The 27,126-nt window shown below is 39.9% G+C and overlaps 3 protein-coding genes across 5 annotated transcripts; 2 read left to right on the top strand and 1 right to left on the bottom strand.

Moving 5' to 3' along the window:
• Window positions 1–1,871: 1,871 nt before the first annotated feature.
• On the top strand, window positions 1,872–8,293 carry LOC121892156 (cyclic AMP-responsive element-binding protein 1). Of its 2 annotated transcripts, none has more exons than XM_042405014.1 (8): window positions 1,872–2,244; window positions 3,222–3,316; window positions 3,411–3,557; window positions 4,078–4,178; window positions 4,542–4,681; window positions 5,191–5,373; window positions 5,537–5,690; window positions 5,937–8,293. In XM_042405014.1, exons 2-8 carry the CDS (start codon window positions 3,230–3,232, stop codon window positions 6,079–6,081), a joined length of 957 nt encoding a protein of 318 aa, XP_042260948.1. In that variant the 5' UTR covers window positions 1,872–2,244; window positions 3,222–3,229; the 3' UTR covers window positions 6,082–8,293. The 2 variants fall into 2 exon arrangements, with proteins under 2 accessions (XP_042260948.1, XP_042260949.1); XM_042405015.1 differs by lacking the exon at window positions 1,872–2,244 and adding an exon at window positions 2,251–2,412.
• Window positions 6,835–9,685, bottom strand: mettl21a (methyltransferase 21A, HSPA lysine). Its single transcript, XM_042405016.1, has 3 exons — window positions 9,244–9,685; window positions 9,043–9,154; window positions 6,835–8,792 (listed from the first exon to the last, which is right to left on the bottom strand). The coding sequence occupies exons 1-3, from the start codon at window positions 9,388–9,390 to the stop codon at window positions 8,395–8,397; spliced, it is 657 nt and encodes a 218-aa protein (XP_042260950.1). The 5' UTR covers window positions 9,391–9,685; the 3' UTR covers window positions 6,835–8,394.
• Window positions 9,686–12,336: 2,651 nt separating this feature from the next.
• Window positions 12,337–17,901, top strand: LOC121892061 (cyclin-Y-like protein 1). Of its 2 annotated transcripts, XM_042404844.1 has the most exons (11): window positions 12,337–12,599; window positions 13,088–13,295; window positions 13,429–13,503; window positions 13,595–13,629; window positions 13,891–13,991; window positions 15,178–15,213; window positions 16,081–16,132; window positions 16,227–16,346; window positions 16,472–16,638; window positions 16,811–16,973; window positions 17,097–17,901. In XM_042404844.1, exons 2-11 carry the CDS (start codon window positions 13,136–13,138, stop codon window positions 17,211–17,213), a joined length of 1,026 nt encoding a protein of 341 aa, XP_042260778.1. In that variant the 5' UTR covers window positions 12,337–12,599; window positions 13,088–13,135; the 3' UTR covers window positions 17,214–17,901. The 2 variants fall into 2 exon arrangements, with proteins under 2 accessions (XP_042260778.1, XP_042260777.1); XM_042404843.1 differs by having other exon boundaries at window positions 12,337–13,295.
• Window positions 17,902–27,126: the final 9,225 nt, after the last annotated feature.

Here is a 27,126-nt window from a genome sequence, read left to right as displayed (position 1 = left end):
ACTTGAGAGAATCATGTAAAAAGCTTATTATTATATTGTATAACTCTAAATTTTGGAAATATTGTGCACAAGCTTGGTATGCATTTACCTTGGAAACAGAAATGGTTGTCTAGCTCTTTTCTTTTTGAGTATTTTGTGTCTTTATGTGCAAACAATTGGCAAAATATGCACAACAGGGATACGATTTGTAGACCAACTTGCACAGACATGCTGCAAATTATGTGGATGTGCACAGCTTGCACAGGAAATTCAGTGTAAAAGATTCAGTGATAACTAATGAAACGTCTCCTCTCATGTTGCCGGCTAATCATTGTTGGCTAACGCTATCCTAGTGGACATTATTAAGAGAAATCAATGTCTAATCAAGACATTGACATGGACTCAGGAGCAGATATAAAGCCTGCTTTGTGACATATATTTATTATATGTGCTATGAGTGTTTTTTTTAATAATGAGGTGACTGTGTGATTTGTCACTGTTGCTTCATTTTGAATGGAAAAGTGCACATTTAAGAGTTTTGTTGTCAGATACTGTTCAGCTTGTTTTTATGGTAAAGGACACAAGACTGGTTGGGTCAGCAGTGAATATCTCTGCACCACTGGGGTAGTCAATCACTTGATAGGTGAAGATGGGTATGTTTGACATCTGTGCGTGTGTGCGCGTATGTGTATTGAGAGGCCTCCGCAATGACCTCGCACATAGAGATGATGGTCATAAATTGGTCTGAAGTCTCATTTTCCCCCCAGGATTTTGAGCAGCTGCCACAGCTTAGAACCCATTTCACTCCTACAGCACTAGTCCTCACATGCCGAGTGTGAGGACGAGTTAATGAGTACATTTTATGGCTTGAGTCGACAACCAAGGAGAAGCAGATCTAATATGAATCATGAGAGCTGTAAATAGTACATAATAAGTAATACGGGGCTGGAGCCCACTGGTTTCTCGTTAAAGTCACAATGTGGTTTGGTGTTGCAAAGCCAGTAACACAGTTTAGATTAATCTATTTCACAGATATTCAGTCATATGAGGCTGGGATAAAAGGAACATGTGCTTAGACATAATACAACAGGACGGTGTCAGTGCTGACTGTCATGGTGGAAGGAAATGGAGAAGTATTCTGCTGCCACCATGTGTACCACAATAGCCATGCAGCCTATGAGTTTAAAAACCATGTATTTATTTTTAAGGACAAGTGCATATAAGAAGACCATTTAAGGTCACCAAAGTGATGAATTCTTAAATATTATATTTAATTTGTTAGTGAAGAGTTAAAATTCAATGATAAATCAGATATTTATATTAGAAAAAAATCATACATGAGTGTTTCAATTTAGTTAATATGTTGTTTGAGGATTTTGTGAATGCACCATTCTTTGTTATTGTTATTCATCAATTGTAATTATTTTACAAGATATTAAAATTGTACAAAACCCTAATATATTTGACTATCTTATAGAGCGGAATATAACCATACATGAAGGAAGTCATGCAGCAGACTCTAACTGTAATCAGTTAAGATCAGCTTTTCATTGAGTATCCTCTTCCTGTTCCTGTGAACACATGTTGATACTATAACTTTGTCTTATGAGCTGAAGAAAAATACAGCAAGATAATTGACTGCAGACCAGTTATACCGGTCTTACTCATCTGCATTCACATTTGATAATAATAATAATGTGTTTGATTTGTACTGGACTTTTCATTCACAGTGAATATCAAAGTGCTACAGCGTTCAAAAACGTATAACATGAAGAAAATAAGGGTTAATATGAAAAAGCCTTTATGAATAAAAAGGTTTTTATTCAATAAACATTGTTTATTAATTGATTGCAGTCAGTGAACAACCTCTGCTGGCTTCATCACATCATTAAGTTACAGTAATATTTCTTTTTTTAGTTAATTAGATGTTCAATCAAATCAAATCTAGATTGCTCTTTTCATGAGCTACAGCTCCAACCATGCGCATGCGCAGATCATTTCGAAGACAGCACGTGTTCCTCGGCCATCTTCGTGGCTTCCCCCCTCGTTTCCTCGGCAACCTTCGGGACTTTCCGGCCCTCTGCGTGTCCACTCGTGTCCTGTCGATAGAGCTGCTTTTCGCTGTCGTCGTCTCCCTCGTCCTCCTCTCCGTGTTGTTGTTCTCGGTGACGCGACGGAGGTGTAGCCTGACGCGGTCTCTTACGTGTCGGTCTGAATAAAAGTGGAGCTCCGTAGACCCGGGAGTGACGAAGCGAGTCTGTGTTGGTAAGAGGATACGCATCCGATGTTTGCTAAACAGATAGATGGCTGCCCAGAGAAGTTATTTGTGCCTAATATCAGCACAAAGCCAACAAAGAGATCATGGCGGCGGTGTTGCAGAGGCTCACAAAATGAGTCAGTGTCTGCGGGGCTCGCAACACAACTGAGACATAGGTATTAATATGGGGGTGGGCTTGAATCTTTTTTCTTTTTAATAATCAGTCTTGAACTAAGTTACAAAAGCAATTAGCCACGTACAGCTTAGTCACGTCAACACTGTGCTAAACTAAATTTGAGCCAATAAATCAGTGAAAGTGAGGTGTCCTACTTGCAAACAAAACTGGCATACAATGCATTGCAGATTTCCCTCCATAGCAACTTAACCTTAATAAGAAAGTTACCTAATTCCGTATTCATTTGGGCTGCATTTGAAAATGAAAGAATAGCGCCAAACTGCGACACGAGTCGTGGTGCAAGAAAAAAGAATAGTTGAAATAGAGTCATTATAAATGTTAAAACAAACGTCTGCTAACTGTGCTAGCACTCCTATTAGCTTGTTAGCATGCTAACAGAAGCAATGGATGTCCATACTACTCAAGCTAGCTACATGCTAACCGTTAGCTGTCGGCGTTCATGGGGAGCCCTTTTTAAAATGGAGCAGCATTTTTTAAATAGGCACATATGTGTTTATGTTGAACGTCGCCTCTGCTAAATGCTTTTAGACATATATTCATAATATTTCTGTTGCCTCAGTGAGGAAGCCCGTTGAAGATGTTGTATAAATGAATTCATATTGTAGCATGTGAAGCTAAGCCACACCCTCCTCCAGGACATCAACAAGCACTTAAGATGTGAAAAAGGCGCTATTTCCATACGATGTCTCCTTATATGGTGTTCTACACCATATATTACCTTTTTTCCCCACTGTTTGTGCTGGACAGTTCTTGTAGGCTCAATGATGAAACGTTTCTTGCATTTTGCAGATTTCTAAATGACCATGGAGGCTGGTGCAGAAACACAGCAAAGTGGTGAAACAGCTGTCTCTGAGTCTGAGGCCCAGCAGATCACCCTGGCCCAGGTACAGCAAATCCTCACTGACACTTTTACAGTATCGTTAACTGTTCACAGTTGTAAGTTTGCAAACAAGTGGTGTGTGTGATTATGGGTTGCAGGCGTCCATAGCAGCGGGCCAGGTGACGTCCAGCAGTCCCACAGTCACTCTGGTGCAGTTGCCCAACGGTCAGACAGTCCAAGTGCACGGGGTGATCCAAGCTGCCCAGCCCTCTGTCATCCAGTCTCCACAGGTCCAGACAGTACAGGTACACACACTTTTGACACACAGTATCTAAACAGATCAGTCAGTATTTCGTTTCAAGTTTTATATCCCATTTGAAAAGTATTATTATTCCATTCTGTCTGTAGAGTTTAAGTTTTTCATTTAATTGTAGAACTTCCTAGTTTCATTATTATTACTACCTCACCCTTGTTCTATTTTTATTCCTCTATGTTGCATTTGTGGGTTGTGGAAAACACCAAGACACACTCTTTGTATGCTTGCAAATTTTGCTAATAAATAGATTCTGATTCATAAACATCCCTGTTTTCCTGCATTGTTGCACACATTGTAATCTCAAAATGCTGTCATAATATTTCATAAAGGATGTGACCTGAAGTCAGTGCATCAAGACTCTTGATTCGTAACATATCATTTTGCAAAAATGTTGCAATAGTAGTTAACCAATCCTAATCAATGATTTTATGCATGTTTGATGTAACTGGATACTTTTGTTGTTGAGTCATCTGTCGATTTGAAAGCACATCCATTTTTCTTAATTTCAGATTTCGACTGTCGCTGAGAGTGAGGACTCTCAGGAGTCCGTAGACAGCGTCACAGATTCTCAGAAGAGAAGAGAGATCCTGTCTAGACGACCTTCTTACAGGTCTGTTTGACATCTTAGCAGAGCGATAATAATGAGTTTTATACTTTTATTACCTGTGTGACTCATCATAGTCATAGACTTAGAACTCTTTCATTTCAGACAGATATATTTCCTTATAATTTTATTGTTTTGATCTTTTTTATGTATCACATGTCTGTGTTTACCTGAAGCAATTCAAACCACAACAGAAATGGTGTTCCTTATTATCTCTTCCACTTAAGAGAGTGTGGAGAGGACTGCTTAAAGCAGGCTTGTGAGTGGAAAGTCCCCCCTGGTTTGGAGTTTGAAGAAAAAAGGGATGCTCTGTGCTCAATCCTGTGACACAGTTTGCTGATGTTTCTCGGCGATTGTACCTTTCTGCAGGAAAATTCTGAACGACTTATCATCAGATGCTCCAGCAGTTCCTCGGATTGAGGAAGAGAAGTCAGAGGATGACTCTGCCCCCGCCATCACCACAGTCACCATGCCCACTCCCATCTATCAGACCAGCAGTGGCCAGTACAGTGAGTACTTGCTTAATATTAATATTCTGGCTGCGCGGACTAAATTAATTCATTGTCAGTGCATAACTAAGCCTTGATTATCAAATGAGTTATAATATTTAGCTAATGTAATTCTATTATAATACATCAATGATTGAATCATTTTAAGCAACCACACCACTTTGATGGCATTGAGGTAAACCCTGATTGACAGTGTTTGCATTTATCTGTTGCCTGAAGACACTCTTACATAAATACACATCAAAGTCCTTGTTAGATAGGAAACATCACTGGATACATGTTGTTTGATGTGCAGAGAGCGATGCTACTGAGTTTGCTACTGATTTTCCGCATAAAGACAGCATAACAAAGATAGTAAAGGAGTTGCTGCAGTTCGCTGTATTTATGTTGTTGACTGTACACAATCTTAAATTTGTGTTTACTGCTTGCTACCTTGCACTGCAATTTCCAGGTCAATCACTGAAATTAATTTGGGACTAATTCAAACACATGATCATATCCCTTTGCAGTTGCCATTACCCAGGGAGGGGCCATCCAGCTGGCCAATAACGGCACAGATGGAGTTCAGGGCCTGCAGACACTGACCATGGCCAACGCCGCTGCAGCCCAGCCTGGTGCTACCATCCTGCAGTACGCCCAGACCAGTGATGGGCAGCAGATCCTAGTGCCCAGCAACCAAGTTGTTGTACAAGGTAGGAAAAGTGTAATGTTCTGCATAAGTATATCGATGGTAAATGCTGCACCACTTTATTAAAAACATAAATGAGGGCATGAACATTACTTGGGCTTTAAACGACATCAGTGGACGTATGTTATGTGCAACTGACTGAAGGTTTCTATATTTGTGTCTGTCAGCGGCCTCTGGAGATGTCCAGGCCTATCAGATCCGCACAGCACCAACCAGCACCATCACTCCTGGGGTCGTCATGGCGACCTCACCTGCACTGGGCACAGGAACAGGCACAGAGGAAGTCACACGCAAAAGGGAAGTGCGCCTTATGAAAAACAGGTATGTTGATAGTGAAGTTGACTTACAATTACCAGTTGATGCTGTTGTGCCTGCTGTTAACAGCTATCTGTCAGCTCCGCAAATCAAGTAGTTCCATCAGATGCTCTTGAAAGCATTTTTTTTTTCTTACTATCTACGTGTTCACTATCTGGAGATGAGGAAAAAGTTGGAGATGGTATCAGTGCATGTACGACGTTGGACCGTAGTTAAGGACATACACTTACCCGTGCTTCTTATGTCACACAGGGAGGCAGCCCGCGAGTGTCGCAGGAAGAAGAAGGAGTACGTCAAGTGTTTGGAGAACCGCGTGGCTGTGCTGGAGAACCAGAACAAAACCCTCATCGAGGAACTCAAAGCCCTCAAAGACTTGTACTGCCACAAATCCGAGTAGAAACATCACCAAACGCCTGCCAGTGGCTCAACAGGTGCCCGTCTGTCACCATGTACAGAGACTCCGCACAGAGCCATGCATCTGGATGCCACTTCTCCCTTTTCTACTCTTTTGCTTTCTTTTTAAAAACTGCTGAAAAATCTATAAAGTGACACACCAGGAAAAGAAAAAAAAAAAACAACAAAACTCCCAATTCAACGATTTGCAATCCTTATTCTTTTCCCATCAATCCATGAAAGGGGTGATGCGATGATAAGAACGGATGTGGAGGATTTTTTTCCTCCGAGGGGAGTTAATCAACCATACAGGGTCCTCGTGGTGAAGTGATAGGACAGACGATACGGCTGTTCGGGGTTTTTTTTTTTCGACGCCACCAAAGGGAAGCATTCCAGTCACTGGTGCCTGGACGAACTGGGCAACATCACCAGCACAGGAAACTGCTCAATTACCATCACTACTAATGCCGGAACTTTTTACAGTTTTACCTCCCTGAGACACTTGGATCATTTGGAGAGGTTACCTTTGTGTGCAACGTTTGTAATCGTAACTGCGCTCTTGCATTAACATCTGTTACTTAATAATGCTTTGAACTGTAGGTGGGCTGTGTCATGGACATTTTATCTTTGAGCTGTGTTTTGGTTTCTTATGTATTAGATTATCTGCTCGCATAATGCCATTGACTTTATATAAAAACTTTAATTACTTTGCCTTGATACCACATGAACAAAAAATGCTAACCATTAAGTTTGGTTGTAAAATTTTTTTTTTTTTTTTTTTTTTTTTTATGTTAAATGCAGCTTTAAAAATACACAGTGAAGAGAGATTGTAGAGCAAGGATATCAGTGGATTTGGACACCATAGGAGTCAAAATCTAAAATTACTGTGTCTTTTTAGCTTTTTTTTAAGTTTTACAGACACAGTAATTAATGTCAAGAAAAACATTTATGGTTAAAGAGTTCCTCAAGTGTTTACTGGGTCTCTGATGCATGTTCCCCATGTTTATTACTGTGATTTAATACATTTACTATTATCATCGTTTTCCAGTTCTTACTGACCTTCACCAAAACATCTCCAGATTTATAAAAGGACTGAAATTGAAATTCTGTCCACACTCATCCAAAAGTTGTTTCCTGCTACAAGAAGACACTGTTCACAGGAGTCTTTAGGCCCTCTTGTGGCAAGAACAGCTCAAATGAAATGAGTGGAAAGTGAAAGAAAAAAACAAAACAGATGTTGCAGTTTTGTTCCTACATGCACCAGACTAATTGACATAATGAGGTAAAAAGCGGTTAAACTAGTATCTGTGCTACAAGTGGTATTTTAAAATTTGTTTTTGTATCGTGGATTTTTATTAAAATCCATTTTCGGTTTTTTTTTAATTCAATACAGATGCTGGTGATTTCCTGGATTCTTTTAAAGATGAAGACCAGAAATAATGAGCCCTACTTATAACTTGTTATGCAACGAAAGAAATACTTTGTCTGCCTTTTTTTAAACAAATTGTGGAGACAGATGAAATCATGGATTCCCTGATATGTTGGTCTGATACGCTGTCTTTGAACATGTATATCCCAATTTTTTTTTTTGTTATTGGGAAAGTCTTGGGAAAACTCTTCTATGTAGTTTTGTTCCTGACTTTCAAGGCATCAGCAAAGTCTGTCTCCAAATTCTGTTTACATAATTGCAAAGTGGCATGTGCACTTTCCTTGCATATACAATCCTGCTACATTTCACATGATTTAACAGGAAGGTCTCACGCAGCGCTGACAGTCAAATGGTTTCACTTGAGAGTAACACTGCTAACTAGTAATTAATCAAAATGTCCATGAATGTTTTGTTGCTTATTATCAAGGCATGACCATGCATTTGATTGGATGTTTGTTAGTTGTGTGGAGCATCAAATTTCAAGTACAGTTTCAAGATTGCACCTATCAAATACCCTGCAAAAGGATTGTAAAGTGCGACCAAATCAAGGAGACACCGACTTCACAGTGAACAAAAGTGGATATTTTCATGATAATGGAATGCCATATTGTATTCTTTAGGTATTATGTATAGTCATGACATAGTATGCTTTTTTTATGTTGCTTTTCATTCATTTTCTATTCACGATTTCTAAATGTCAGCACCAACTTGTATAATACAGTACATTATGTTAGAGCTATTCAAATATTACATTTTTGGCAGCTGTTAATAAATGTGTTTCTGGTAATCTTTGATTTTTTTTTCATTCATTTTATTTGATTCTCATACAAAATCAGTTACTACAAACAAGAAATTAAAAGAAAACTGACAAGTTAGGACACTCAACCATCACAAATCCCTCCTGGGTGGCAGTTTCCAAGCTTTATATATATGGATGTCCCTTTGTTTCTCATAGTAAACCTCTTCAACTCTGAACTGCTGCTTCAACATGCCCAAAAAGTTAGTATCTCGCTCATAGCGGATCTTACAGGCCAACAGCACCACAGTGGTGTCTGAACTCAGGTGCTCCAAAGTCTGCAGCAGTGGCACAAAGGTGTCCTCCAGGTAAACAATATCTGCTCCCAGCACGAGATCAAATCCCCCAGTTGGGTACCGTTCAAGGCCTTCGCCCCAGGAAAGCTCTGACACAACCGCTGATCCCTGGACATCTGTGGGAAGATTAGCCTTGATGTTGGCTGAGAGGAAGTCCAAGGCTGGCTGTCTGTCAGTGATGGTTACATTGGCACCTGGAGAAGTCAAGAATGTGACACTTATAGGCCAATAATTATATTATGGGTGCATGTTTAATACCTTTAAAGGTGCAGTGTGTAAGATTTAGTGGCATCTAGCTGAATAGACTTGGTAGAAATGGAATATAATAGTCATAAGTATGTTTTAATTAGTGTGCAATCACCGGAAAATAAGACCACTCACAGTTGAGCTTATATAAAAGGGACAGTCCGAGTTTTTAAATGGTAATGGTTTTGATACACTCACCCAGCAGAGCTGCTACAATGCCGACCAGTCCAGTGCCAGCTCCCAGTTCAATAGCCACCTTCCCCTTTAACTCCACCTGCCCCAGCTCCAGGTACATACACATGACAACAGCCTGGGAAACAGACAGAATTTGCATTAAATGCAAATACGTAGTAATATACAACGGGGCAGTAGTAACGTTACCACTAATGCAGCACTCACCGCATCCCACACAACTGCTGCTACCCCTAGCTTTTTCCAGTCCTGGACAAGACGGATATCATGGTTGGCAAAATTAAACTGTGCTGATGAATTTTGCAGTTTGGAAAGCGCAGGTATCGCATTCTCTACATAAGGAACGAGAGCCATGCTGTTTAACACATTGAAATTACGCTATCTAGTCATATTTGCGTAGTTTCCGGTCCTTTCTTCTTCTTTGAGGTTTTACAGCATCATTACTGTTGCATTGCTGCCATCTTCCGGAGTTAATTATCTCACTCGGTGTCCATTTCCTCTATTAATTCGCTCCATCTTTTATGTTTTCACCAAAATATTAAACCAATTTTCTGCCTCATCACTGCTTTGTAGGTTTGTTTTCGGTAAACATTGTAGCGCGAGCAGAACAGCCCATTCAAACGTCCCCAGCCCACACTTCACACATCAATGAGGAATTTCAGCCAATCATGTTGCAGTTTGGCTAACAGCGACCAATGGGAGAGCTCGGTTTCATCGTGGGCGTGTCTTCAAAGGTTTTCTGAACGGCTGTGTTTTCTACATAATGGCGGGGGCGGAGCCTGCGCATGAAACTGTTAAATTAGCAATACATAGGAGCAATAGAGTTTCCGCTTCGTTTGTGTTCCTCTATTCAAAATCAATGCAGGAAGATAATCTCTTCTGGAAACGGGACAGAGTAAAGCTATTTTTGTAAAGCTATCTTACTTTTGGTTTGACATGCTTGCATTGTTGATTTCTGGTTGACATTGTGGGTGTATGTGATGTTCTGTTGTGTGTGGCTTTGTATTTTGTGTAGTGTGTCCTGTGTGTTTTTTGCTTTATACTGTTTGTTATTGTGCTGTTATATGTTTAAATTGTAAGGGCCTGCAGATGAAAATTGGCCTGAAGCTAAATCTGGTACATTGCATCATTTATGTTAAAAATAATAGAAATATCTCCTCTCCTGGTGCATGGTGAAATAAGAGAGAAAAAATACAGATCTTTCCATTCTGTTGATCCAACTTAAAATACTGGATACTATGGTCCCTTTTAGAAAAGCAGCAAAAACCCATCTGTTCAAACAGGCGTTTGGGTAGTATGTGGTATTTTATATTTTAATTTGACTACAAAGCACTTTGTGACTGGTGTCTGTGAAAGGTGCTATATAAATAAACTTTGCTTGCTTGCTTGCTAAAATGAGAGCATGACCAAAAAAAACAAACAAAAAATTAAAGCTGCAAGCAGCGTCGAACGGGCCTTCGCGCCCTTGCGCACATCGGGCCGCGGTGCAGTCAGCTAAGCTTCTGGGAACCAAGAAAACGTTTGGAGATGATCAGTGTGAGAGTCTTTTGACACACAATACTAACCAGTGTCTCTCTGTGAGCCCACCCCTCTGTTCACAGACAATTATATATATGAGGGATATTTCTTACAAGTGTGGTGTGCTTTTATTTTGAAAGTTTGATTGACATGTGTACTGTCAGGTGTGTAGAGACAATAAGTAACTGCAGCTGGACACAGAAAAATACTCATATATTTGAATGGAGAGTGTGAGCGAACCCACACCTTTTTGAACATTTACTGCTTCCACATAATTTTAGATACAAACTTCATTTTAACTTTAAATGAGCCACGAGACTTTGACCTACAAATCTTGAATTTACATGTGTTTTCTATCTTTTATTGTTTTTGAGATATTAGAGTGTGAGTTTTAAAGTCTTTTCTTGCTCCTCCTGTGATTTTGTAATGAGTGTGTATTGCGGAATGTTTCAGAGCACTGAGGGAGTGACATCACCAGGAGCAGTTGGAGAGGAGGATATTAGAGAACGCTTCTTGTGAAATATCCTCATAAATCCCATGACTTTGGCCAAATCCTACATAAAAATCACATTTTTTTGTAGGAATTTTCGTCGCGAATCCATTGATACAGGTTTGAAAGTGGTCGGACTTATAGTTTAGACGCCAGATGCCCCAGTTTGGCACAAAGTCCATGCCCAGAGATTGCCTCCCCATTGGTTTACATTGTAAGGTGTAATGTCGCACTCCAACTTTCAGGGCTTACTAAATCTAAACCGTTCGAGTTATTACAAAGTTTTTAATAACTTTTGCTCAACACAGTGTGATAAGTCATGTATTTAAGTTTGAAGCCGATACCATTAACGCCCTAGGAGGAGATAGCGTTTGTTCGGGGGCCAAAATTGGGGCAAAGTCTTATTTTGAAAAGCTGATTGCAGACTTCCTGTTGGATTTAGGTCAGGGGTGTCAGCGTATGATTTGTAGGTCTTGATGAGACGAATAATTGAGTTTTGGTTCGATCTCTCTACGACATTCCTACGGGCCGTGGCGGCCGTTTTAGATACATAGGTGGCGCTAGAGAGCACATTTTGGAACTTCGGGGGTTAATTTTTACATTTTATCAAATTTTTCACCAGACCTGATGTGCGTGCCAAATTTGGTGAGTTTTTGAGCATGTTTAGGGGGTCAAATTTAGAGTTAAAGTGGCGGATTAATAAAGAATAATAATAAGAAAGAAACAAACACACGAAAAACAATAGGGTCTTCGCCCTTTGGGCTCAGGCCCTAAAAAACACTCAGACCCTTAATTTCAATCCTTGATTCAATCCCCTTTCAATTCTCCTAGCTAACTGCATAAAGTAGTTAAAACTAGCTCCACTTCCAGCAGCTACAACAGTAACATGCTGCTTGCACACTGATGCTTCAGAATTAATAATCGAATGATGTCATATATAATAATATATCAGTCAGAGGGACCAAACTACTACTTTTACTGCAGTACTTTAACTACATCAAACTGCCAATACTTATGTACCTCATGCAGGACTTTTACTTGTAATAGAGTCTTTTTACATTGTTGTATTGGTACTTAAGTAAAAGATCTGAATACTTCTTCCACCACTGCAACATTGTAAGTACATTATGAAGGGATATTCTAATGGCCAGTATGAACAGGAGGGATGATTATGGCAAGAAAAACATATTTCAATGTTCATTTGGGAGCCTGACTGTAAATTGTTAAAAATTATGAACTCGTCCTTTAACGCCACAACGGGACTTTTACTTTGAAATCCTCCCGCCGGAAGCCACAACTGGACTGAACTACTTCGGTCGATTTGACAACCAGGACGCGTCTCCTGCAAATGCGACGAGATGAACGCCAACGCTGGCTTTCTTTTAAAAATTCCAACACTGCTTCCTCTCCGTTTCCTTCGTTATCTCTAGAGATATCTCATTCAGCAGAATTGTATGTGTAATTCTGACTGAAAAGCCTTCAGTTGTGGCAGAGGCTTCAACTGCAGTGGAAATGGATTGATCCATGCTGTTGAAGAAGCCAAGAATGGATTGAGGTGCGGAAGCTAGCGTTAGCCGGCCGGCTAGCCATGGGGGGTGATAGAGAAGCCTGTGACTTTGTATTGTTAACCTCTAGGCTGTAAAATGAGTTGATATTAGTCATTCACCGTCCAAAACTATTCAGTCCACGCATGTAATTATTCCAAGTGCGACAGTGCTATGCTGCGCACACGCCCAGAGTATGTCAGCTGTCCTGCAGATACCCAGTTGGCTGTCATTGCAGAGATCCCCCTTCTGCTCTGATGCTAGGTTATTTCACTTTGCAGCCACACACACAGGATTTACTGGTCTTTAATGTACTAAAGCTTTCTTTAGGAGAAATTAAGTGCAGGATTTACCTCTTCAATGCATTGTCAGACATGTTAAAATTAGCAACCTAGAGTCAAACAATCTATTTAGGCATTACATTTCTCACAATTACTGGTGCTGAAAGGATTTCACTTTGAGAAAGTTGCAGACACACGAGTGAGTGATTCCTCCTCAGTTGTATGGGAAACAGTGCTGGCTGTAGCAGGACTGTTGCAGGTCAGCTATGGGAGGCTCGGTGTCATGCTGCATCTCTCCCGGAGAGAGTCCCAAGGTCCACAGGAGAGAAGTGGAGCTGGAGGAGTGTCCCATCACCACTGCCGAGGACGTGAGTGAAGACACCGGGACCTACCTACAGCACATCAGTGACAGGGAGCTCCCAGATGGTGAGCGCTTGACTGGAAACTTCTGATTAAAGATAATTTTTAAGAATCTCAAGACAAAAATATTCTGTGTAGACACTTCTGAGTGTAGTGTTATAAAATCCACTAATTTCACTTTCCCACTTGCATCTTCCAGAGCTGGCCCAAGAGGCCAATCCATCAGACCACCCCAGAGCCAGCACCCTCTTCCTCAACAAGTCTCAGACGGACGGTCAGTTAATTCTCTGTCCTCATTTAAGCTTTTTACTCTCCTCTTAATCTCCTAATCTCACTGATTTATGTTCTTCTTCTTCCCAATGCAGTGCGTGAAAAAAGGAAAAGCAACTACCTGAATCATGTAAGTCTGCCTGCGCTTGACACAATTTGGAAAGGAGTCTGAGTACTTAACCTTCATTTTAAAATCAACAGGAGTTTAACTGGCGTCTAGGGCTGGGTGATACAGACCAAATACCTCAAAATCGATATTGTAACAATATTGTAGGGATGACTTGGAATTGCTAATATCACTATACAGCCCTACTGGCATTTCCTCAGTTATGTGGGTGTTTTTTCAACCTTTTTGCTAACTAACCCTCCAAAACAATATCATCTCTACCAGATGTCCCCAGGTCTTTTGACAAAAAAATACAGTTCCTGCTCAACAATATTCATCGATGATAGCACAGTCAGTCAGCCCAACCTCAAGAGCACGATCAAATGGTAAGTGGCCTTCTGGTTTGCTTTCTGAATATCTGCAAAGTAATAATTTGACATGTTTGAATGTGTCCTTCAGCAGACAGTGGTCATGTGATGAGAGAAAGGTTAAGGCACTTGTTCAGTACTCTTGTTAATTATTTTAATTCAAACTTATGTGCTTACTGCTACAAGCTAAATAGCTCATCTGTGGTTAACCCTGTGTATTAATTAGGGGTGGGAATTGAGAACAGGTTCCAGTTGAGAACCGGTTCCAAAATGTCAGATCCATTGGAATCCATGCCTCCGAGTTTATCAATTCCTTTTATTGACACCGGCATGTTTTTCTGACTTGCGTATTGCATAACAATGATGTCAAACTCATTTGTCTACGCTGGTGGAAACTTGCAACAAGAGGGAGTCATGTTGGAGAGGAAGAAGTGGTCCAAAGCGCCATTTCAGGAAGAAAGATGACAACAGTTCTAGTTGTAATGTCTGTAAAATGATCATTTCAAGTAAGGTGGAAATACCAGCTGAAACGCCTTTTATACACAACATGGGCTTATATTCCAGGAATTCCATGTATTTGACTCTCTAAGCACAAGTACTACTGCTTCCCAACCGAGCAGCACGTCTGTTACCGAGGGTAAATATCCAATGTTATAGTAACAGGCAGGCTCAGCAGATTTTTTGTTTGACTAAGAAAACCTAAACAAAAACATGCTGTACAAAGTTGATAACCGGTTCTAAATCAAACAGCGGTTAAATAGTGGAGCTTATGCACACCTGAGTCACATGCATGCCCTTTTCTACTCTGTTTCTACACTGTGTTCAGACTCAGAGATGATAAAACAGTTGCGTTGACGCTGATAACCTGTGCAGGTCTTTTTTTTTATTCCACACGTAAAATGTATCAGGAGTCAGTAAGGGAATATATAAAGAATCGGACCAATAAGAAGATTTGATAATGGCATTGGTATCAATTAAATCTTATCAGTTCCCATCCCTAGTATTAATAAAGCACATATTTCAGTTTTTCAGACAAAATATCGATTCCCTTCAATATCAGTCGCGCCAGACGTGATCTGCATGCCTGTCGGTAAAACTATAGATGTAGAAAGCCGTGACATGGAAATGCTAACACAACATAGCACCTCTTGTTTGGCACAAAAGTGGTTCACTATTTGTCTGTGTCGATTTCTTTCTGTTCCAGCGTCGCATTGGCCATATACTATCACATAAAAAACAGGTAGGAAAAGTTTGACTTTGTGTTATAGACTTAAACTCCTGACCTTTTGCTGATGGCCCATAGTTAGGTAGTTAGTTATGAATCAGTACTGTGGGTTTATCAACCCTTGGTGACCAGTAGTCAGTCAGTTAGTTGGGAAACACACCATTTTATTAACTTTTAATGGCATTATAGTAAGTTTTGTTGGTGGCCAGTAGTTGGGTAGTTAGTCATTTAGTTAGTTAGTTAGGAAACACATCAATTAATGAATACCTTGGGATTTTATTAACTTTTAATGGCATCATAGCAACCTTTTTGTTTGGGGTCAGTTAGTTGGTCAGTCAGTCAGTCAGTTAGATAGATGGGTTTATCTATCTATTGGCATCATAATAACTTTTTGCTGGTGATTAGTAGTTATTAGATAACTACTAGGTAGTTAGTCAATCAGTTAATTAAAAGTAACAACTTTTTGCTGTTAACCAGTAGTTAGTCAGTCATTCAGTCAGTAAGGTTGTACAAATCCCTCAGGATCTTACCACCTTTATTGTCATCACAGCAACTTTTTGCAGATGGTCTGTTGTGAATGTGTCAGTCAGTCAGTCAGTCAGCTAGTTCATCAGAACATCAATCCAACAAACCTTTTATGAAGAGGTAGTTCATTTAACCCAAGACAGGAGTTGTTTGGGTGACATGTCCTGCTTGTAGTGTCTAATTCCATGTAGGTTCAGGCTGAAGTAGAAATGAATGGTTGAGTAATTGGTATTGATCTCTAATACTACTAATACTATCAACCCCCCACAGATAGACAGTGGTCCTTTTGTGCTGTGGGACTGTAAAAATCACATGCAGGTCACATAACATGAGCTTGTCCTTGTTTGTCTCTTGCAGAGATTCAAATCGCTCCCTGGATATATTTGATGAGAAGAAGCATCCTCTGTCGGTGAGTTGAGTTTTTCATTTACACGAAGCAACGATTTTCACTGTAGGCTCTGTCTTGATTCCTGACTGACCGATGAGGACACTCTCTCTAACAGCGAGAGAAAGTTCCAGATGACTACTCTGTGGTGGACCCAGAGCACAAGCTCATCTACCGCTTCATACGAACACTCTTCAGCTCTGCACAGCTCACTGCTGAGTGCGCCATCGTTACTCTGGTAAGTTTACAACACCAGATCAACTTTACAGCACCCTGATAAATGACTTTAAGACATATTCAGACCCTTTTTATCTCTATTATTGTTGTTTGTGCATATTGCCAATGAACAAATGGTTATGTTAGGTGTACCTGGAAAGGTTGCTGACATATGCGGAGATGGACATCTGTCCGTGTAACTGGAAGCGTATTGTTCTTGGTGCCATCCTGCTGGCCTCAAAGGTCTGGGATGACCAGGCTGTGTGGAATGTCGACTACTGCCAGATCCTTAAAGATATCACAGTAGAGGACATGTGAGTGTTAATTTTGATCCATTAAACACTGTTAATTGATCTTAAAGTCATTTGGTTGACATGTCGAAGCCCAATGTTCTAATTTTGATAATTTTCTGATAACGGATTTGTTTTCACATAAAAAACTTAAATCCTCTCTGACTGACTGTCCACTTTGTTCCATGTGCTGCAGGAATGAGATGGAACGTCACTTCCTGGAACTGCTCCAGTTCAACATCAACGTCCCAGCCAGCGTCTACGCAAAGTACTACTTTGACTTGCGCTCACTGGCCGACGACAACAACCTCAGCTTCCCCTTGGAGCCACTCAGCAACAAGCGGGCCCAAAAACTGGAGGTGAGTAGATCCAAGGCCGCAAGTGAAAGTGTCCAGATGTTTTCTGTCTTCTTAAACGGCGCTGGCGCCTTTCTTTGTTTTGTTGTTTGGGTAGTAAAAGTGTTGTGTTGATATTGACTGTAGGCCATCTCCAGGCTGTGCGAGGACAAGTACAAGGACCTGAGCAAGTCAGCTATGAGGAGGTCTGTCAGCGCAGACAACCTGGTCGGCATCAAGAACTCCCAGGCTGTGCTGTCTTAAGTCTGCGACAGCCATCTTCAATTTGGCGAGGAGGAGGAGCGACGGCTTAGGTTCAAGCTACAAGCTACAAGATGTGACACCACACGTCGAAAGACATTTCCAAAGTAGATTATGTTAATATCGGTAAAAGTTTCATCACAAAATGTTGATTATGGACTTTCGGGGAAGTACAAAAGACATTGCTTACCATACAATATCTCTAAAATATAATGAATTCAGTCTTTATGTGTTCTTTAAAAAGAACTTAAGCTATCTGCCTTTAAAGCATGGTCATTTGATGAAATATTTTGCAGACTGTCACATTTTTTCTAAATGGTGGATGTCTAACTTTGGAAGGAATCAATTCAGCATGAAAATGCTTCCTGAAGCCACACAAATTGAGGACCTCATCTTCTTTTTTTTCCTTTTTTTACATCAGCCGGTATTTTGGGGAGTCCATTTCTCTGGCTTCGGCCCTCTTTTTTCCACCAGCTGTACCCCCCCTCTCCTTTATTCAGATGATGACAAACTGTCTTGAACTACCCTGTGGTGTAGTTCTGCACATGGACAAAGAGTAGACTTTGTTTTGCTTACTATGTAGGCCCTTATAGCTGTGAAATGTATGAGACTTTATTTAATTCAAATAAATTTCAGTCGCTGTTTAAAGTTGAGGCTGCTTAGGTGGGAAAACGTGTCTTGGTGATTTTTGTTTGCGGGATCTGTGAGGTCTTTTTGAGGAATGAAGATGTTTGAAAAAGGAGGGAAAAAATATCCATGACAGCTTAAAAATCAATTATGGTTTTACAATGATATGAAATGCATCTATGAGGTCCTTTCTTTTGCCTCAGCAGAGTCCCCTTGTTTTTTTCAAAGTGATACATCACATGTTTAGGTTAACATTATTCCAATTAGTTGAATTTTACAGCTAGAAGTTTTATCACTGGAAATGATATCCTAGAAGCTGTTTGTTTTTTAACAAATGAATGAGTTCATGACCTAATGAGTAACCAGAAAATGCCATTAGTAGCCCTTTTGGGTAATTGATTGACTCTGAAATACCATATTGGCTTTATTGGAAATGCACAAGAGGATTTCAGTCAGGAGAGAGTCATGTGGAAAAAGAGGAGTGATTAAATCAATTTATTTGACATTGTGTGCACAATAGGGATAGTTAAAGAAATATGTGAGGATAATTAGACCCCATCGTGATGTCATCACTTTTAAAAGGGTAGTCATGCCATGAGCTGTACAGGAATATCCCCTGATGGAGTCAAGACACTTGTGGTGGTGAAGGAATGAAGGGGTATAGAGCAGTGGTTGAAGATCTGGACAGAACTTCTGATGAGCTCAGTTGAGGGACCCATGGACGCTGGAGCCCGGACGCTGAAATGACAGCTGACGGCAGTGGAGAAAGTAACCGACGGGATGATTGACCCACCGTGTTTGCATCTTAAATACCATTAACATAAACAACAATTAGGGATGCACTGATCCAACCTTTTCTACCCAATACCAATTCTGATAACTCATAATCTTTGTCGACTCCCAATCCCATACCAGTGCTTTCGTTTACCCCAAGTAAAAATAAAGTCTGTGTACCGCACTGCACTGAACTAATGGGGATAATTTTTATATAAGGCAACATGTGACATCGACAAATTAACTGTATTTAATTGTGGATTGTCACTCCTGGATGATACCCGCTTCCACTTCCTAATACCGGACCAGGCTGATTGGATCATTGCACCCCTGCTAAAAATATTCACTGTGCACATACAGGACTAAAATGAAATCTTGGCACACATTTAATCTTTCAATTCAATTACATTCAAAAAGAGTATCAGGATCCAACATACTTGTCTACATTATGAGCATTTTCCCTAAGTGGTGCATCAGTTAATCCTATCAGTTTATTATTAACCCAGCACTAACATGTCCATATTAATGTAACGCAAAGTCAATTAACAAGTGAGAAACTGTTGCTTCTAAGTTTAGACCCTGTCAGACGAAAGGTGGAGCTTGACCTTTGCTTGACAGCCCTGCTGACAGAGAGACACTTACACACTTACTCTTGACAGGTAATTACACAGGAAGGAAAAATGTGAAGGAATGCAAAAGATACTGTATATCATATATATATTTGCTATAAGCTAACTCCGGTACAGTAAATGGTAGCATTTATGTTTAACACTGTCAGTTTAGGCATAGAGAGACTGCCTTGTGCATAAGTGCACACAGCGTCTCTCAGCTGCAGGGAGATCGCTGCATACAACTGAGTTTATATGTAAATCTATATATCTGCGGCGCTAAAGTGAATCAATAGGACGGGCATTTGAATTTCGTGAGGGGCACACAATGTATTGCATATTTCTTTATCCTGTTATAAAACAAGTTGAACACTGCTTTGGACAGAGAGTACATGGACCGCCGGATAAAAACAACAACGAATTTGGTCTTTGCAAACGGAAATGATGTCTGTAGTTATTTGCATATAAAGTGGGTAAGTGAGATCCAATCACAAGTGGTCACTCAAGACGCATGTGGAGACGCATGTTAGTGCCAGGTGTAAACAGACATACTTAAAGCTGTCCATTTGTGATCAGATCACCTGAGACAGATGTTAGTGCCAGGTGTAAACAGGGCCTGTGACCCCTGGCAAGTTGAAGTGTTTGAGTGCAGTATTTTCCCAAATTGCGCAATCAGGCCCTGAACACAAATGATGCTGCAGAACAGACCTGACTGCCTCTTGAAAAGAAGAAAAAGGGATTTTGACTTATCACAATGGCTTGTCAGAGTGAACTGCAGTTGTGCTGATGGAAATAATTGTGTACTTCAACCCTTCAGTGCTTCAATTATCTACTGACATGCATCATACTGAATGCAAAATGAAATGAAAATTAATATTCAGTGAATGACATTTTTAGGCACTTTGACACTCTGAAAAGAAGAAGAAGTGGGAGGATAGTAAAAAGAGTAGGATATTTGTTTTAAAATGAGAATATTTTAATTTTAGTCATTTTATTCAAGAGTGAAAGATGATTTTGATACCAAATCACTTCATTTTCCAACAAAATAGAATGCAAAATGGTTTGCTAATTCAATAAACAAGGTACAATGGTCTTAATTAACTGCTATTTTGAAGGGAAAACAAACTTGTACCTTTAATTAAAGAAGTCTGGCGCTATTCTATATTTCAACTAATCCCATTAAAATGCCAAAACTGAAAATGCATAAGCCCCTCTCTCATTATTTTCCAACTTTTCTACCGTCTGTGGCACTCAGCCTCTTGCCTGTTTATTCACAATGAAGCGGTATGTTTATGAATCTTAAAAAAGGCTCAGTAATTTCCCAAAACAGCTAGTCATTGTATCGCTTTAGCAAGTAGGAGGAAAAAAATGGACTTTCTGGATGTTTCTTGGTGGTTTGGTGTTTCGCTTGACCTTTGTCATTAATCTCCTTTTTTGAACTCTTTGTATTTGCCTTTTGTGTTCTTTCTTTCAAGGTTAATTGCTTTGAAAGTGTGCGGTTTCAGCATCTCAGAGGCATATAGCTAAGTGACAATAACAACAACATGCACATTTGTCTATTTACGCAGAAATATGCACACAAATGACACGCAGCTCAGATTTCACAATACTGGGCCATTCTTCTCTTTATTTGGGACTGTGTATTCATGTTGCACACATTAAGCCACGTATAATGTCAGTATGTCTTTATTCTGTTGAAGTTGCCTAGTAACCGAAACATCAGCATGAGTTTGACTTGACACATAGTTCACTGTTTTTTAATGGATTGCACTTTTTTTTTTCTATTTCAACCAGTGGATGAAATGTTTTAGTTATGTAAAATATAATACATTTATAATCTGAACTGTATAAAAGTTCACAATGGAGTAATCAGCTTCTGAATGGTTGACATTTACTGGAAATCTTCGGTATATTAAGCAATACATAGAACATGTGGAACATGAGGACCATTATAATGGTAATGGTCCCTTCTGCCTATATCCTCTCTTCTTTCTTCACGTCTCCTGGTTACTCATGGCCCCTCCTCTTAACATCTCTTCAAGACCTTTTCATCCTCAGACAGCAGAGTCCTCTACCTGTAACCATGAGTGTGCAACATGTGGATGAGAGTCCTTCAAACTTCTCTCTCTCCAATTCTTCCAACATGACAACCACAAGAGACTGGAATGAACATGAAGATGACGTGTCCAGCTGTCTCTCCTGGGACTTTTCTTTTCTTTTCCTTTTTCTTTTTCTTGTGTTTCTCGGCTCTGTCCTTTTTTCATCTACAGCGAACGGATTTCTCATTTTTCTGACGGTGAGATATAAACAGCTACTATGGCAACCACAATACATTCTGCTAAAAAACATATCAGTTTGTGGTTTTGGGATGAATTTGGTAACTGCTTTGGTTGTATTGTCTTCTATTGTGCGTAAGCAAACTCAGATCTATGGATGCTGGTGCATTGCACAGTTCTGTATGTTGCGTTTTTTTTTCCTGACGTTCCAGATTACTTTGGCTCTAATGGCAGTAGAACGCTACATATTCATTTGTCATGGCATCCACTACCTGCGCATAATCAATACCTCCAATGTTCAAATTAGCATTCTACTTATATGGCTGGTCAGTGGAGCGGTGAGCGTTCACGGAGGGTTAGTGTTGAGCCAGAATCAGCGTGGCTTCCAACAGCAAACCAGCGGGCTCCTGTGTGATGCTGTTACCATCAAGGAACATATCACATTTTCCCAGGAAGAGAACATGCTTGTGTTTGGGCCCCCATCTGTCATAACAACTTTTTGCATATTGACCATCTGCTACTGCTATGGGTGCATGTACCATGCAGCGCTCAGAGTGACCATGACTCTTAAGTGTAACAACCATCGAGCCAACCGCACTGTGGGATTCTACTTTTTAATGTTTTTGCTGCAGCTGGTGCTGAACATTTTTTTTGTCATCCTTACAGTGATGGGGGAGAGAAAAGCATCCTCCTGCAAGACGATCAGTACCCTAGTGACACCACTAATAATAATCATACCTACATGCATCAGTGCAACCTTCTTTATCTTCAGGAACCCGCAAATAAAGCGACTGTTCTTTTCTACTTGGCGCCAGAAATACCAGTCTACAATCAGGATGGAGGTGGAGATGCTTCAGCGGAACAAGACCAGTGATGAGATGAGAGATCATACTCATCAGGGTGAGAACAAAATGCAAGTGGAGGCAGAAAACGTGGTGGCTACACCTAACCCTCTACCTGGTTATGTCTCTCCTTCTACCCCAGAGGTAGAAGGAGAGACTGTTAATAGAGTCAAACCATTGACTGACCTTTAGTGTGACCCAACACCTCTCCAACACCTTCGGAAGTGTGTTGAGCACAATTGTAGCAGCATGAAATCTGCTACAGTCTACAAAACTGTCATCAACAAGGTCTATATTCAGATGTATGACATGGTTACTACAATTGTATTGATAAACCCTTTGTGGTTAATATGAGCTTAATAACCACTTAAAGTGATTGCAAAGATATTATTTTGACTATATGTTTACTGAGTGGCATAATTTAGCAGTTTTTTATACCTATAATTATGGTGTTTTTAACACTACTACAAATAAACTATTTTCAATACCAAGATGGTCAAGTAAGTTGGTATTTTTCATAGAGAAGTGCTCCAACGCACTGTGCGAACGGTATTTTGTAAATATTGTCATACCGATTGATCAATTTCTATTACATTCAGTCCAAACATCTGATCTGCAGTATATAACTTAAAGGAGACATATTCTTCACATTTCCAGGTCTCTATTTTAATATGGGATTCTACTGGAATATCTTTGCAGGATTTACAGTTCAAAAAACTAATAATTTATATTATACTGGCTCTTTATGCAGCCCCTTAGTTCAGCCTCTGTCTGAAACAGGCTGTTTTAGCTCCTTTCTCTTTAAGGTCCTCCTCCAGGTGAGCCCACTTCGTCAACAAACGACGAAACGTTCTTTACTCGAAATGTTAACTTCTCGAATTTATCTGTACGTGTTTGAGCCGTAGCCCTATCAGAAATATTCGAGCAGACAATGCAAACAACACATGTAAAAACCTTAGTAACGACCTTAGCAACCGGGGCTACGGAACGGACAGATGTATCATAGGCATGCAAGCTGATTTCAGCTCATTAGCAAGGTAGAAAAAACGTTGCAAACGAAGTATTCACGGCATATTGAAGCCCTGACTTTTGACTTGCAGGGAGCATTTCTACATATGTTAACCTCAAGTTTTGGAACTTGACCATGTTTAACATAGATATACAACATCATAACAGCATATAAATAAACGAAAACCACAAAAAGCATAACATGTCCCCTTTAAATATTAATTTTAGCTCCTCATGAATTTCATTGTTAAATATAACTTTGTTTAAATGTAATATTGCAGAATGAAATGATGTAATAGTTCTGGACGCACATTTTGTTATTTTACATTGGTGTTGTTACCAGTTGTGCGCATTTTCTGTTTTTGATATTGTTACTTGTATAGATTTATTCAAAATGTGACTTAAATGCAGTATTTCCCTCAGATGCTGATATGTAATAAAACATTTGTTGATTTTTATGTGAAAGTTTGAACACGTTTCCGTTTTCAGTCACTACTTTGTAAATAAAAACATTCGTGAAGAATCAATAGTTTGGTTTTCTTGGACTGTGCAGAGTACATTGAAGAGGACAGAAGCTTTCACGTTGAAGTATACCGGAAACCAACACACACATTACTCCTCATTTCTCACCACCCATTGGTTGTTTTAATCTGAGAAAAGCACTGTGTAACTTTATTTTTGACTAGTCTGTTTGAACTTGAAATGATTTGTCTCAAAGTAATAACAGTGATCAGATGTGTCAGAGCCCACTTTCCAATGCGGACAAAGACTTCCACTTGAGAAAGCTTAAGTGAGTCAATGTGATAGTAATGAGAAATGACATTGGAGAGACAAGGTCAACACGTTTTCTTTTTCTTCCCTGCGCTTAGAAATAGATCACCTTGAGCTTTAGAAGCCTTTCCAGTGTTTTCAGTTTGCATTTACAAAATAAGGTAGACATCAGTCTTATAAACATTTAAAGGTCCCCTTCCATGTTTTAAGAAAAAAACTCTGCTTGAAATAATTATCATATAATATCGTGTGGTTTTCAAGTTTCCTGCATCACACTTGTGTAAGTTGTATACTGGACTACCACTGGCTCCAAATTAGTTGTGATATCACAAGTCGTCCTTGTAGGTACAGTGTATGCCTTTAATTCGGATTTATGGTGAGCACAGAGAAACTTCCCCTGTTCAGCAGATGAATGTGAAAACAGCCCTCTAGTGTCAAACTCTGCACATACATCATTCTACACATTGAAGCTCAAACAGAGTGAAACACATTTTCGACTGGAGGTAGATTTTAACTTTTGGGAGAACATCTTTTTAAACCTTGCCTCCAAGAACGTGTGCTGTTTCTTATCTTGCCTCGTCTTTTACTAACCTCACATACTTTAAACTAGTATATATCAGTGGCGGCTGGTGACTCAAATAATTTGGGAGGACAGGAGGAAAACCAAGCCACGCCATCATGTTATTTTACACTAGTTGGCTACTTATGTCTACTTTATTATGTTCAGGTTATGTTATGTTCTTATATTCAAACGCAGGGCCACACAGAGACCTTTAGAGGGGCAGGGGGCAGTTTATATGCCAGTAAAACAATTTGCTTTAAAAAAAAACCAAAAACCCCTGAGTGATGAAAAGACTAGTCCTATAAAGACATTTATAGTATTGTTCTGTTGTTACAACAGATTTATGTTCTCATCAAACACACGTTTACATGTTTCCTGTATTTTCTTAGTATACCAAAAGAAAATACCACAAAGCTTATAATCTGATTGAGGTACAGATCAGTGGTGAATACTTGAGAGATTGAACACTGAAACATTCACAGATCTAAAAGTGTAGATTCACATACAAAAGTATTAATGCATGTATCAAATACATGACTTACACATTCTTATCTATATGCATGACACAAAATATAGCCTACAAAGCTGACATGTTAGCACTGTTGTTATTCTAGTTACTTTAAGCTTATTACTCAATATACGGCTCAGCTTAACAACAAACAAGAATGAAGAAATTCTCACAAGCAAGCAGCCAGACCTCCCTCCTGCATTCACTAATCACACAACATCAACAGGTGGCTGAACAACCACTCAATTAAAAACTAGGTCAATTCCAAATGACTCAGACTCTTTCCATGTGAGTCCAGACCGCTGCAACTCTTCAGTCAACTCAACTCAACAGTCCTTCAGGGCTGCTACAACAAGCTAAATGTTGCATTGCTATCTGATGTCTTTAAAAGTAGTTTGCAATTTACACGTTATAATTTATTTTCTAACGCTACTGTATGAATCTATCCCTTTGCTGCATACAGTGGTAGAGATTTGAAGATGAAATTTGGAAATTGTCATTGGACCAACGCGATGTTGATATTGTGTTCTGGTTGTAGATTGGTTAGAGAGGACGTCCTCCCTTGGAGCGCCATTTTACGTGTTATAGACAATTGTAGATTAGCATGAAAAAAATGAAGTACCTTAAATTGATATAAGAGATCCCGCCCTCAGGAGGACAACAGCCCGCCCTCCTCTGCCCCCCACCATCACCACTTCACACACACCTGCCTGCCCTGAAGGTATCACTGTTGAAGCATTTTAATCAGAATTTCAATAATGGATTTTTTCCAAAGAAGAGAGAAATTTTTTTAAATAAATGATACTGAGATTTGGTAATGGTTATTTCAACCAATTACTCATTTTTATATTTTGATCATCTCCCTCTTGCCTCTCAAAAATAGAGGAGGAGCAACCTCCTCTGCCTCTGTGTTTGAGCCTCCTCTGGTATATACCCTTGGGGAATATTTTGCCTCAAAGTCCAACCTTTTTTTTTTTTCATAGCTGAACAAAGCTGAGAGGTTGCTGGTTGCATAAGTGTGGTACCCACTTGTTACCACAGAGAGGCAGTGCTGCAATGCGTAACACAGCTGGCCTGACTGCAGGTGTGAGATAAGTCTGTGTGTTAATGCGACATCCTCTCGACTCTCCTGAGCTCTGGTGCAGCTCGCTTGTATCATCGCCAGACTGGAGGATGGAGATAGACGCAAGCAGGCCTTTTTCATCCGATCATTACGGATGAAGACTGAAACCTTGAAGATTTACAAAGCGTTATTCATGACATCATGCTTAAATGACAGTGGTGACCATTAGCAGTCTTGTATTTAAAAGAGATTTTCTATTTGAAGCTAAAATTCCTGCTGGGAAAAAAGACATGATGTAAAAATTGAGTAATTTTGATCAGATAATCCTATCTGCATGCCTGCCTGGTTCTACAGTCTGGCAGGGCATGCAGATGAAAATTGATCATTATAAATCTGCTTGAGTGCAGGTTTGTTTGTGAAGACATTTGTAATGTGTGTACCACCCTCAGTGTAATAAATACCCGCATTCTGTAAAGCTCACATCATTGCAGGTACATGAAAGTGTCATAATCTGAAATGAATAGCGTGTGTGCATGTACGCCTTCGACTGTGTGTGTGTGTCCTGTAGAGATCACAGTGCCAGTGCAGCTTCATTAATCTCTCAGCATCATGGGACTTGTCTGAACTCTAAAAGAGGGCTAGAGAGAACAAGCTGCCCCCCCTGGGGAGTCAATCCGTTTACCCTCCACACACTCGGGTCACTCCTCATATCACACACTCTTCAGCTATACAATGTCAAACCCTCCAGTAGGCCTGAAAACACAGAGCCGCTGCCACCGCTGCTGCTGATCTGCGCAGAATGTGTGTGGATGTGCATTATTTGCGTGTGCATATTTTTGTTTGCTCATGCATGAAGAGTGATAGAAGGTGAGCGGCG

This window comes from Thunnus maccoyii, chromosome 24 (genome assembly GCF_910596095.1).
Source record: "Thunnus maccoyii chromosome 24, fThuMac1.1, whole genome shotgun sequence".
In the NCBI taxonomy this organism is placed as follows: domain Eukaryota; kingdom Metazoa; phylum Chordata; class Actinopteri; order Scombriformes; family Scombridae; genus Thunnus; species Thunnus maccoyii.
This window is presented reverse-complemented; position numbering and strand designations above follow the sequence as displayed.